The sequence below is a fragment of the Giraffa tippelskirchi genome, chromosome 10 (genome assembly GCF_054371585.1).
Source record: "Giraffa tippelskirchi isolate mGirTip1 chromosome 10, T2T-mGirTip1v1.2.pri, whole genome shotgun sequence".
NCBI lineage: Eukaryota > Metazoa > Chordata > Mammalia > Artiodactyla > Giraffidae > Giraffa > Giraffa tippelskirchi.
In genome coordinates this window covers 39,118,306-39,132,468 of record NC_137284.1, presented here as the reverse complement: position 1 = coordinate 39,132,468, position 14,163 = coordinate 39,118,306, and the positions used below count along the sequence as shown (strand labels likewise).

General features: G+C 37.6%; 1 protein-coding gene across 2 annotated transcripts in view; it reads right to left on the bottom strand.

Annotated features, from left to right (window-relative positions):
- TMEM135 (transmembrane protein 135) overlaps positions 1–14,163 on the bottom strand; it is a 279,242-nt gene that overhangs the window by 12,603 nt on the left and 252,476 nt on the right. For both annotated transcript variants that reach the window (XM_081533337.1, XM_081533338.1), the window contains 3 exons: positions 12,068–12,214; positions 8,027–8,096; positions 4,640–4,807 (listed from right to left, as the gene is read on the bottom strand). In XM_081533337.1, the coding sequence (XP_081389463.1) occupies positions 4,640–4,807; positions 8,027–8,096; positions 12,068–12,214 (385 nt within the window). The remainder of the gene's footprint in view (positions 1–4,639; positions 4,808–8,026; positions 8,097–12,067; positions 12,215–14,163) is intronic.

Sequence of the window (14,163 nt, the reverse complement as noted above, 5' to 3'; positions counted from 1 at the left end):
AAATTAAAAATGCTTATTATAAATGTTAACAAAATCACTGAATTTAAAAAGAGGCATAAAAAATAAGTCAATAGTGAAGATAGAATATGAAAAAATTCAAAAAATTAAAATAAATTTTAAAAATATAATACCCAAAAAATCCAGGAGACAAAAAACAGGAACAAAAAAAGAAACAACAGAAAATAACTAATAAGGAACTAGATATAAATTCAACCATATCAATAAATGCATTAAATGTAATAGTCTAAAGATACCAAATTCAGACTTAAATTGTAGAAAGTAGGGAAAACCACTAGACCATTCAGGTATGACCTAAATCAAACCCCTTATGATTCTACAGTGGAAATGACAAATAGATTTAAGGGGCTAGATCTGATAGACAGAGTGCCTGATGAACTATGGACAGAGGTTCATGACATTGTACAGGAGACAGGGATCAAGACCATCCCCATGGAAAAGAAATGCAAAAAAGCAAAATGGCTGTTTGAGGAGGCCTTATAGATAGCTGGGAAGAAAAGAGAAGTGAAAAGCAAAGGAGAAAAGGAAAGATATTCCCATCTGAATGCAGAGTTCCAAAGGATAGCAAGGAGAGATAAGAAAGCCTTCCTCAGCGATCAATGCAAAGAAATAGAGGAAAACACAGAATGGGAAAGACTAGAGATCTCTTCAAGAAAATTAGAGATACCAAGGGAATATTTCATGCAAAGATAGAACAGGACAGATAAAGGACAGAAATGGGATGGACCTAACAGAAGCAGAAGATATTAAGAAGAGGTGGCAAGAATACACAGAAGAACTGTACAAAAAAGATCTTCATGACCCAGATAATCACGATGGTGTGATCACTCACCTAGAACCAGACATCCTGGAATGTGAAATCAAGTGGGCCTTAGAAAGCATCGCTATGAACAAAGCTAGTGGAGGTGATGGAATTCCAGTTGAGCTATTTCAAATCCTCAAAGATGATGCTGTGAAAGTGCTGCACTCAATATGCCAGCAAATATGGAAAACTCAGCAGTGGCCACAGGACTGGAAAAGGTCAGTTTTCATTCCAATCCCAAAGAAAGGCAATGCCAAAGAATGCTCAAACTACCGCACAATTGCACTCATCTCACACGCTAGTAAAGTAATGCTCAAAATTCTCCAAGCCAGGCTTCAGCAATAAATGAACCATGAACTTCCAGATGTTCAAGCTGGTTTTGGAAAAGGCAGAAGAACCAGAGATCAAATCGCCAACATCCAATGGATCATCGAAAAAGCAAGAGAGTTCCAGAAAAACATCTATTTCTGCTTTATTGACTATGCCAAAGCCTTTGACTGTGTGGATCACCATAAACTGTGGAAAATTCTTAAAGAGTTAGGAATACCAGACCACCTGACCTGTCTTTTGAGAAACCTGTATGCAGGTAAGGAAGCAACAGTTAGAACTGGACATGGAACAACAGACTGGTTCCAAATAGGAAAAGGAGTACGTCAAGAGTGTATATTCTCACCCGCTTATTTAACTTATATGCAGAGTACATCATAAGAAATGCTGGGCTGGAAGAAACACAAGCTGGAATCAAGATTGCTGGGAGAAATATCAATAACCTCAGATATGCAGATGACAACAACCTTATGGCAGAAAGCAAAGAAGAACTAAAGAGCCTCTTGATGAAAGTGAAAGAGGAGAGTGAAAAAGTTGGCTTAAAGCTCAACGTTCAGAAAACTAAGATCATGGCATCTGGTCCCATCACTTCATGGGAAATAGATGAGGAAACAGTGGAAACAGTGTCAGACTTTATTTTTTGGGGCTCCAAAATCACTGCTGATGGTGATTGCAGCCATGAAATTAAAAGACGTTTACTCTTTGGAAGGAAGGTTATGACCAACCTAGATAGCATATTAAAAAGCAGAGACATTACTTTGCCAAGAAAGTCCGTCTAGTCAAGGCTATGGTTTTTCCAGGGGTCATGTATGGATGTGAGAGTTGGACGGTGATGAAAGCTGAATGCCGAAGAATTGATGCTTTTGAACTGTGGTGTTGGAGAAGACTCTTGAGAGTCCCTTGGACTGCAAGAAGATCCAACCAGTCCATTCTAAATGAGATCAGTTCTGGGTGTTCATTGGAAGGACTGATGTTGAAGCTGAAACTCCAATACTTTGGCCACCTCATGTGAAGAGTTGACTCATTGGAAAAGACCCTAATGCTGGGAAGGATTGGGGGCAGGAGAAGGGACGACAGAAAATGAGATTGTTGAATGGCATCACTGACTCGATGGGCATGGGTTTGGGTAAACTCCGGGAGTTGGTGATGGACAGGGAGGCCTGGCGTGCTGCGATTCATGGGGTCGCAAAGAGTCAGACATGACTGAGCGACTGAACTGAACTGAAACATACCAATTAAAAGACAGAGTTTATTAAATTGGATATAAAAGTAAGAATCAACTACATGTGGTCTAAAAGAAACAAAACTGAGGTCATGGGAAGATTAAAGGAAAAGAAAAATATATCATCAAAAATAATCGAGAGAAAGCTGAAGTAGCTGTATTAGTAACAGACAGTAGACTTCAGAGCAAGGAATATTACCAGAGATAAAGAGGGACATTACAAAATGGAAAAAGGGTCAGTTCACCAAGAAGACACAGAAGAAACAAGATTTGTTTGCCTCTCCGTTTCTTAATTACATTTTTATGAAGATGCAAAAAAGTCATAAATTTTTCAAAAATCTCATATGACTTAGAAATATGCTGTATCAGTATTTTTTATAATAGCTTTTCTGACCCAGTTGAATTTTATTTAGTTTAATACCATTAGTTTATATTACCTAAGCAAATAAATGGTAGCTAAAATGAAAACAAAGAAACATACCTATGTTCTCAGACATGCTAGATGTGGACAATAACCAACCTAGGTTAACAATGTTAGAGACAATTCACATACAAACATTTAAGAGTTTATCTTAAGAATAAATACAAACACTATGACTCAAGAAATGAAAAAGAATCTGAATAAAAACATATAATCATCAATATTCTGTTCTATTAGTTACTATATATTAAAGATATAAGTAGTACTTCCTAGTCAAATCATATTGAAAATGTTTTCAATGTTAGTTGTATCATAACAAGTGATTAATTAACTGTAGTTTGGGGCTTCCCTGGTGGGTCAGAAGTAAAGAATCCACCTGCAATGTGGGAGCTCTGGGTTTGATCCCTGAGTCGGGAAGATCCCCTGGAGGAGGGCATGGCTACCCACTCTAGTATTCTTGCCTGTGGAAAATGTTTTCAATGTTAGTAAACAAGTGATTCATTAATGATAGTTTACAGTTTGTCACTTTTCCCTTTTCATTTCAAAATACTTTCTCCATATTTACCTTTTCTTGGAGAAGAAAATGGCAACCCACTCCAGTACTCTTGCCTAGAGAATCCTGTGGACGGAGGAGCCTGATGGGCTGCTGTCCATGGGGTCGCACAGAATCGGACACGACTGAAGCGACTTAGCATGCATGCATGCATTGGAGAAGGAAATGGCAACCCACTCCAGTATTCTTGCCTGGAGAATCCCAGGGACAGAGGAGCCTGGTGGGCTGCCGTCTATGGGGTTGCACAGAGTAGGACATGACTGAAGTGACTTAGCAGCAGCGTATTTACATTTTACAGGTAAACTTTAACATAAAATGATACATAACCATCTTATACAAAATAATTCCAGAATTCAATTTTTCCCAGCAATGTCTTTTAAACAACTGTATCTATATTTGTGTGTGTGCATGCGTATGCAGACAAGTCAACCTTAGTTTACACGCTTTACCATTTAAATTTAGAATATAAATTTTAGATGTTCAATAAAATATGTCAGTAATATAATTTACATATCAGTGATTCCCAAAAAACGAAAGGCCATTACTTTAAATTGCAGAGTACTGTGTCACAGATGATCCATGTACATGCGTTTAGGTGTGTGCTTATTATATATGTGTGGGTACATTTATAGGAACATGTAGAAAGAGGTGGAAGAACATTAACTTTGTTTATTTGAGAGAGTGTAGTAGAACAAGTGAGTAGGAGGGAGATGGAAAATTACTCATTATTTATATAAGCTACAACGGAAAATCCTTACTGGTTCTATCAAGGGTTGATATCAGCTAGAAGGGTCTGAAAATGTTTAAATTAATACTCAGGTAGTAAATGTTATTAAGAAAAACACGTAGGCCAGGTGTATTAATATCACTTTTGACATTAGAAATATTAGGAAGTTCATAATTTCTCAGTGATTACATTATTGGAAAAAAAAGGAGTTTTTGAAAATTCTTTAATATTATGAATAAATGCAACTATATCTAGACTTTCAAGCTTTAAAAGACAAAATGTCTCCAACTTCTATTGCCAATGTATTATGTACATCTGGTGATATTTAGGAATACTACAGAAAGAAGTGTTAAGAAAAGTGACAGATGAGTTAAGGCTATATCTCATTTTAACAGTCAGTTCAGTTCAGTCGCTCAGTCGTGCCCAGCTCCCTGCGACCCCATGGACTGCAGCATGCCAGGCCTCCCTGTCCATCACCAACTCCCGGAGCCTACTCAAACTCATGTCCATCGTGTCGGTGATGCTATGCTATTTGTCTTCCACTTTCTTTCCTCTTCTGAAAGCCTTACCTTGTATATGCTAACAAAAGAGCCCAGAAAAGCTCCGAGCTGGAAGTTTTCTTTATTGTAGAAGAGAGAAAGTAGCCGGGATGGCTGTGTAAACAGATGCCTAAATGCAGAGGGAATTCGGAGGCAGCACTGGATCAAGTATCCCACGCTAAACATTCTGATGAAACCCTAGAGAAAATTGGGAGGAAAGTCTGATTTATAACCAAATTTTGAAGTCTGACAGGTATAAACTCTACTGTCATAGAATCAAAACGGCATTAAAAATTCTAAGCTTATATGGTAGCCATTTTCAAAACTAAGTCCTAAAACCTCAAACAGTTTTAAAACAATTACCTTAAAAATAATCATGAGAGCTTGCAGTGGATATACTTTCTATGATTTACCAAGACTTAAAAAGTTTCCCAAGCACTGGCCAAGTCTGTCTACGTACCAGATTTCTACTTCTTGACATTTTGTTGACAATGACTGGGATTTATAATCCCTAAACCACAAATGAGTTTTAGAAACAAAAGCACTGAAATTCCCCCCCAAAAAAACAAAAAACCCCAAAACACAAAAAACAGTTAACAAAACCAAATGCTTTTTGAAATTTTAACAGAAATTTAAATGACCAAGTTTAAAGAATTTTCCAGGAAAGGAATGAATTCTAGTTAGGCTTTAATTTCTGTGCTCAATGTGTCAGACTAAAACATTTCCAGGGAATGGTACCTTTAAGGTAAACTAAAGAAAATTTGAAAAAGCAAATTTGCTATAAATCCACATTTCCTGTCACCACTTCCCCATATTACCTGCAACTATTTATAGTGTAAAAGGAAGGGAGAGGATGACTAATGTTGGTCAATTTCATTTCAGTACTTAGGAAAATGAAGTTTGAGGTCACTTAATACTGAGAGACTGAAAAATTCCAGTCATCTTGAAACAAGATGTTATTTTAAAAAGTATTTTAAACATGATTCAACTAATACACTATAACATGGGTCTCCTATCACCCTTCTCTCTCACCCCCACTGGAATGGAGAAACATCAATATTCTTAGCAGTGTTTGCTGCTAAGTTCCAAAGATCAGGTTTGTATTTTCTGGATAGCAGCCTTCATTTAGAAAAATTTTGAATTACTATGAAGAAACATTCATCAATTTATCTGAAGCTACCTAATACCTGGTTAAAACATGAAAATTAAATTGTCCAATCAATTAGTATGAATTATCATGCATTTGTTTAACTGAAACTGCTTAGTCCTTGGTTAATTCATGAAATGGTCACACTTTTATCTTGTCATTGGTAATCCTGTAATATTAACCTGAGGGTTCAAAGATCACACTTATGTTCAATCATTTCATGCTATTTTCAAGAGATCTATTATCCCTCCATCTATTCACCCTTTCATGTATTCAGTTCAGGGAATGCCTCTCATGTGCCAAACATTATCTTAAATGCTAGGGATAAAGCAGTGAAGGAGACACAAAATTCTTGCCTTCATGGAGCTTCCATGCCCATTAGAAAAAGAGAAAATAAGTAAACAAACATAATTACAGAATACAAAAAGTGTTGTGAAGGAAATAATCAGGTCACTGGGTGAGATATTAAAAGGACAACCTATATTAGATTACTGCTAAGGGAAGACTACTAAGGAGTTGACGTTTAAACAGACACAAAAAAGAAGGAACTAGCAGGAGAAAGACATTTCAGATAGCTCGGACAAAAAGCCCAAAGCCAAAAAAGAGACTCCACAGGTACCAACCAAAAGTTAGTGTGAATGGAGCGCAGTGAGTTTGGGGGAATGCAATTCATTTGAGTATTTACTCAGGGGTCTGATGTAACATGAGGGGCAATTGAGCCCATGGAATAATGAGGTGCACTGTCAGAATATTTAACTATACTTGTGGGATAAATTCCTCACCCACAAATCTCCAATTTTACATTCACGGATATAATATTAATTACAATGTACACACATTTTAGCAAGTTTATAGTACTGGTACACATTTGAAAGAATGACTATCTTTTTTCATAGATCAGCAATTCTCACTAACTTTCTCATATAATTTAAAAAAATCACCTCTTCTCTCCCCAAAATTTCTCACATACCTCTAATTTAGTCAGAATACTTTTCTTAGTCTCCCTCCTGAAGTCTCCCCCTGAAGTAGAATTCCCTCCAGTTGGAGGGAATAATAACCCTCTCTCGGAACTGGCAGACTCTGAGGCTGCCGGCAACATTCCTTTCCTTTCTTTTTTTTCACTGCTTTAAAAATGGGGCAGGAAATCAGATTTGGAAGGACTGGAGCAGCAATTACTGCCCGATGGAAAAAATACTCTACTGCTTTTACCCCTGCTTCTATCTTTGAGGATTTTAAAGGTAAGCGTTGGCTTGGCTGAGTGCCACCATCAACACCAGGCCACAAGCATTCACATTCATAGGCACCAATGCGATACAGTCCCTCCCTCCCGAGGGGGACCCTCAGGAGGCTGTATTTTGGGGTGCTGTACAGCTCCGCTCCTCTCAACATCAATAAGGCAGGGATTAGATGTTGGGACAAAGAACATAAATTTTCTAAAGCATCAGGATTGTGAGAGCACCATCCAGAACTAAAGAACTTGCAGCAGATGGTACCACCTGTGCCAGACTAACCGCAGTGACAAAACTTTCTTCCCAGAGTCGGTGGGGATGGGGGGGTGGGGGGGCTGTGGTCGGAAGGGGATGGGGGCAGCGATGGTGTGGGGGTGGGGGTGGGGATGGTGCAGGGTGGGGATGGGGAGCTCTGCTCTGGTACACTCATATATTAGGCAGTGGGGAATTTATGCCAGTGGGCATAACTAACTTTCTTAATGTAGAACAACTGTGGACATGCTCCAGTTACCTTCATGCCTTAAAAAATGTAACAGCTTCACAAGTCCAAAAGCAAATGCCACTGTCCCAGATTGGGTAGCCTATGCGCTTGACGGCTGATCCCCCACACAGCACGGTCCAGGGGACTTGTTCTCAGACATATTCTAATGAGGATACACTGCAAAGTATTTATGAATTTTAATGACTTTATTTCTCTGTCGTTTTTGTTGTTGTTGTTTCACCTTCTGGGTTGGCCAAAAAGTTCATTGGAGTTTTCCTATAAGATGGTACAGAAAATCTGAACAAGCTTTTTGGCCAACCGAATATTTTGTTTTACATTAAATAAGCAAGCCAATTTCAAAATTATTTAACAAAAGATCTGGTAAGTGAATCCTAAAAGCTAAATTGTCACCTAGTTCTCAGAAGTATCTTATTCGGCAAGTCAAATGTAAAGAATTATAGCAATTACTGTCAATTTTTCCATTCACTTTGAAATTATGTTTTAATAAATATGTTCTTTCCACACACGTTCCCTGTGGTTATTAGATTTTATATACTTACTTTAATGCAATAAGAGATGCAATTATCCTCATAGTGTTTGCAACATCTATGCCTTGGTCCATGCTTACATCTGAAAACAAACCAAAGGAATAAAAAAAATTAAATTAAAATGTGTGTGTGTGCACATGCATGTATGTCTTTGTGCGCATGTATGTATGTCTGTGTGTGGATCTGCTTAAAACTCTCTAGCCAAAAAAGGAAAAAACATTATCAACTCATTTCTAAATGTGTACATCTTTTGATTTCTTAGGACATACAGAAGCAAAGATAACAGATTTTTTTCCTTTGCTGCTCACCACTTGACACACTGTAAAATACGAGACTGCAGTCAAAGTCTTTTCCACTTAAATGTGGAAAAGAAAGCTATGTTGGTAAATATTTGTGACTAGATATGAAAAATATGTATATGTTATCTCTATACTCTGCCAAATCTTTTGTAAGCTTTAAATCGCTCATTGTAGCGTATAACGGTCATAAATCACCCATGAAGTCAGGACTTGAGCAAAAATCATAATGAGAATGTGCTCAGGTTACAGGAATTTATACTTAATTATATTTGAGAGAAAACATCTGGGAAAGAAACATGATACAGTATTAGAATTTAAAATCCAGTTTTTAAAATAAATATAGAAATAGATCATGTGGGAATTCAAAGTAGGTTATTTGTGATTTAACTGTAAACCACTTAGTCCTCTGGTGTTTAATAAACATTTCTGCTGGGAAGACTACTGTTTAAGACACTTATTTTAGTTATTTGGTATGTCGATTTCAGGATTATTTATTCACTTGAGGCATAAAGAAGTAAGTAGAATACCTAATGTGGGCTTAACTTTCTCTTTCTCTTTAAAGAGTTCATGTCCCAAAATAAGCAGTCTTTATAACTCTTTCAGACCATAGTTAATTAATTATCTTCATAGTTGGGACACATTAACTCTTTCCTGTTTATAATGACAGCTTGTAGAGTGATATTCTGGCTCTTTACTTCCATTTGCAAACTGACTATCAAGACCTTCTCCGAAATCCAATGCTGCACTGCAGCTGGACTGCACAGGCAGCTTTTCCGAGTCAATAGCGACAGCAGTAGTTCTTTCCTTCTGTCGTTTGAGTGATATGACGTATCTGGTCTCGCCAAGGTGCTGAGTGATTAAAGCGAGGGGCCTGAAAAGGGGTGAATCAGAGAAGGGCTGCCTTATGTAAACCATCACTCTTCTAAGTATGTGGACACGTCTAAGTGTCCTCTTCAAAGGCATCTCTCAGTATGGCCACCAGCACTACAGACAGACCGTTCAACTCTCTTTGTTAGCGAACTAACATTCCAATAGCAACTACACTGTCATTCACTCTTTCCTAGTCTTTCCTTAAAACGGCTTCCCACGTGCTGCACCACCCATCTCCTAAATGATCTGCTCTGCCTCTCTATTATCTTGCACCTGCTTTAACATCAGCAGACTCACTGCGGCTGCCCTGACAAGTTCTGCCATGACCAGATCAGCTCTGAGAGCCAAGGCTTCATCCACCCACATCACACATTCTCTGCATTCCCCTATGACTCTTGTTGACGTGGTTCCCATTAACAGGGTTCCCTATCGCAATTAAGTTCACTAGCACAATTATTCCTGCTGTCTACTATCTCTTTCTTTCCTATTACCTTCTTCCGCTGTGTATGCTAAAATGGAGACAAACTCTTTACATTCAATAAAAATTCTGAGTACCCACTCTGTGCTCCTGCCTGTGAAGAAAGTCCTATGTTATTTCATTTAATGCATGCAATACTCCTTAATAGAGGTTATTAACCCCAACTAACTGATGAGGACTTTGGAGTACAGAGTAATTAAATCACTTGTTTAAAGTCCCAAGGCCAGGAGGGGCAAAATGAGTCAAACACAGGTCTTCAGATTTCTTAAAGGGCATCCGCGTCCTGTAACTGATACCCTAACTTTCTATATTGCCTCCTCATTCTACACTGTCTAAAATATCACTACAAGATTATTTTTATTGGCTGATATTCCAATTTTAAACCATCAAATCTATTTTCTAAAATATCTTAAATATTTGAAATGTAATTGAAGACGTATTTGTATGGAATATACATTTCTTTGTATAATGTACAAATAAAGATTTATTTTATTTCCAAAGCTCTAAAAAGTTCCACTCTTGCAACATATCCTTTACCTAAGGTTTGCTCCTCATTATTCCAATATCTACCTACATTTCTCAGAACGTTTCCTTTTCCTTCCCACACTTGGCAGATTCGATTCAGTTCAGTCACTCAGTAGTGTCTGACTCTTTGTGACCCCATGGACTGCAGAACACCAGGCTTCCCCGGCCATCACCAACTCCTGGAGTTTACTTAAACTCATGTCCGTTGAGTCGGTGGTGCCATCCAACCACCTCATCCTCTGTCGTACCCTTCTCCTCCTGCCCTCAATCTTTCCCAACGTTAAGGTCTTTTCAAATGAGTCAGCTCTGCAAATCAGGTGGCCAAAGTATTGGAGTTTCAGCTTCAGCATCAGTCCTTCCAATGAATATTCAGGACTGATCTCCTTTAGGATGGACTGGTTGGATCTCCTTGCAGACCAAGAGACTCTCAAGAGTCTTCTCCAACACCACAGTTCAAAAGCATCAATTCTTCGGTGCTCAGCTTTCTTTATACTCCAACTCTCACATCCATACATGACTACTGGAAAAACCATAGCTTTGACTAGACGGACCTTTGTTGACAAAGTAATGTCTCTGCTTTTTAATAAGGTGTCTAGGTTGGTCATAGCTTTTCTTCCAAGGAGCAAGCGTTTTTTAATTTCATGGCTGCAGTCACCATCTGCAGTGATTTTGAAGCCCAGAAAAATAAAGTCTATCATTGTTTCCACTGTTTCCCCATCCATTTGCCATGAAGAGGTTGGACTGGATGCCATGATCTTAGTTTTCTGAATGTTGAGTTTTAAGCCAACTTTTTCACTCTCCTCTTTCACTTTCATCAGTTCTTCTTCTCTTTCTGCCATAAGGGTGGTATCATCTGCATATCTGAGGTTATTGATACTTCTCCCATAAATCCTGATTCCAGCTTGTGCTTCATCCAGCCCAGCATTCACATGATATACTCTGCATGTAAGTTAAATAAGCAGGGTGACAATATAGCCTCAACGTACTCCTTTCCTGATCTGGAACCAGTCTGCTATTCCATGTCCAGTTCTAACTGTTGCTTCTTGAAATGCATACAGATTTCTCAGGAGACAGGTCAGGTGGTCTGGTATTCCCATCTCTTTCAGAATTTTCCACAGTTTGTTGTGATCCACACAGTCAAAGACTTTGGCGTAGTCAATAAAGCAGAAATAGATGTTTTTCTGGAACGCTCTTGCTTTTTCAATGATCCAGCGGGTGTTGGCAATTTGATCTCTGGTTCCTCTGCCTTTTCTAAAACCAGCTTGAACATCTGGAAGTTTACGGTTCATGTACTGTTGAAGCCTGGTTTGGAGAATTCTGAGCATTACTTTGCTATGGTGTGAGATGAGTGCAATTGTGCGGTAGTTTGAGCATTCTTTGGCATTGCCTTTCTTTGGGATTGGAATGAAAACTGACCTTTTCCAGTCCTGTGGCCACTGCTGAGTTTTCCAGATTTGCTGGCATATTGTGCAACACTTTCACAGAATCATCCCTTAGGATTTGAAATAGCTCAACTGGAATTTCATCACTAGCTTTGACATTAATTCCATCAAAGCTCCACTAGCTTTGTTCACAGCAAATATTAATCTGTTTCTTAAAGTTCCCTATTCTAGCCTCCTGCAACTCTGCTTAGTTTGAAATAGGAAAGTATTTCAATTTCATGTAAATCTATTTTAAAGGCATATAATGGTCTATATTCCTGCCAGAAAAAATAAATACACTCTCTTGCCATCATGTGCCTTTTTATAAAACTTTATGCACAGTTTCTGGTATAAAAAAATTCATTACTTGAAAAGAAAACAAAAGGAAAACTTTGGCATGGCAAAAATATCATATAAAACAGTGACAAAATGTGCTAAAATATCAAGATAAAGAACTCACATTGAATCCACAAGCTTCCTGACTAGAGCAATTATATTCATTCCCTTTGGTTTTTCCTCATGTTTCTCAGTCTTTTGTTCCACTTTTGCATATGCTGCCTCTGGTGAATAAGAATGTGTGGGAATTTCTTCCTTCCCAACAATGAACCTAAAGAAAAGAACACAATGAAAGGCATTTTTTCACCTTAAAAAAAAAATCAATGAGAAAATAAACTGATTTTGTTTATATATAAATACACTCTGAACAGAACCTTATCATTTGAAATAATATTTTCTGCCACTTATATAAAATCTAATCATCCTTTAAAAAAATAGACTTTTGAAATCTGAATACTAAGAAACTGTTAACAGCTGTTTAACAATGTGGTATCTAAAAATCAAATTAACCAAATGAATATAGCATGGCACTTGGATGAAGCACCTTTTAACTTAGGTCACCACCTTTTTTAAGGCATTATGCACCTTAAAGTTTTTTCAAACAGAAAAGCAGATGAACTATTAACTTGGATCTACTAACTAATGACAAAATCTCTATTTTTTTCTCTAAAATGTACTGACAGCTACAACTGAATGCATTTCTTGTCCTTTACTCTAAATTTATATCTAATGTCACTGTGAGTCACAAAAACAGCTACAATACAGTAGATGGTCATCTATACACACACAAGAGACAGAGGGAACTAAAGAATGAGAAACAGAAAGCGTTAAGGTTCTGTGTCTTCCCCACATTATTTCATCATAAAATCTTAAATTTGATGTTACTCTAATCTACTTATTTCTCTTGGGAAAAATCCAGTATCTAGGAGAAGATATCATTCTTGCCTCATGAGAACTGGACTATATTTTTCCTAAGACAGTACAAAGAAAACATTACCAACCGTTAGATATCACTCATAGTATCCTTTATTTGAGTTTTCATCTCTGTTCTTTGTACCATCATTAAAAGAGTTGCTGCTCTTACAAAGAATAACTAAGCTTTCCTTAGTCAACTGTGCCTGCTGAACTTTCAGAAAATATCACAAAATAGAGATAAAACAGGAGATCGATAACACTACACTAAAATTCTGGAACATGTGGGCTATGACAAATTTAAATATTCTTAGGTTTGAGAAAATGGTTCCTTTCAGCAAGTGCAACCCATCTGGTTAGGACAAACTTAAAAGTTTATCTAATTGTAAGGAGCATGCAATGAGATTGTTTGCCACCAGGGGGCACCTGCGCCTCCTTGGTAACTGCTAGTCCAAAGCGTGAATGGAGAGTTTAAGATCTGTATTACTGCTCTTTAAGAAGAAGACAAAACTGTGCTAAAATAGATACAATATCATCTCTCATACTTTTCATAACACTGTCGCTATTTTGGCCAGGACTGAACATTCAAAGTAGAGCTCACTTCCTGCTGCAAGCCTCCTTTCTTTGTGCTCTCAGAGCCCAGGGAACCCCTTCTTTACTATTATATCCAGTGCCTGGCATAGTGCAGCATGTGATACTTAGTTAATACACAGTGAATGAATATAGTATTCATTCTGAGTATTTATGACTATATGACAGGCACAGTACTGAGTACTTTACAAATATATCATTTAACCCTCACAGCAACACTATGAAGTAGGTACCATAATTTCCATGACAGTTAACATGAAAAAGACATCCTGTTACAGCTAAACATAACTGTAATTATTTGAACTTACAATAATTTGACTCTAATGCCTGGGTTCTTAGTCTTCAAGCTTTGTACACTAACTATGCTTTAAACTATGAGGAATCAGGCTCAGTCTACTTTCAGAAGTCTATTTTCAGGTTTCTGCATTGGCTCTTCTCTCATGGTTCTGTCCTTGACTTTTTCTATTCCCATAACTTCCACTATTATCTGACAGAACTAGCAAGAGTTAATAACTATCTTTCCAGAATATGTTCCTATAATACAGAGAAAATGTTAAGTGCAAATAGTCCAAGTCAGTCCTTCATTATAAGCAGATTTGAAGAAAACACATACAAATATCAGACACATTGTGAGTTATTGCAAGGATTCTGGGAGTCTAAGGAAAGATTCAGGAATAAGGTAAAGTTTTCTCTCTAGAAAACCAACTTTTGATTTTG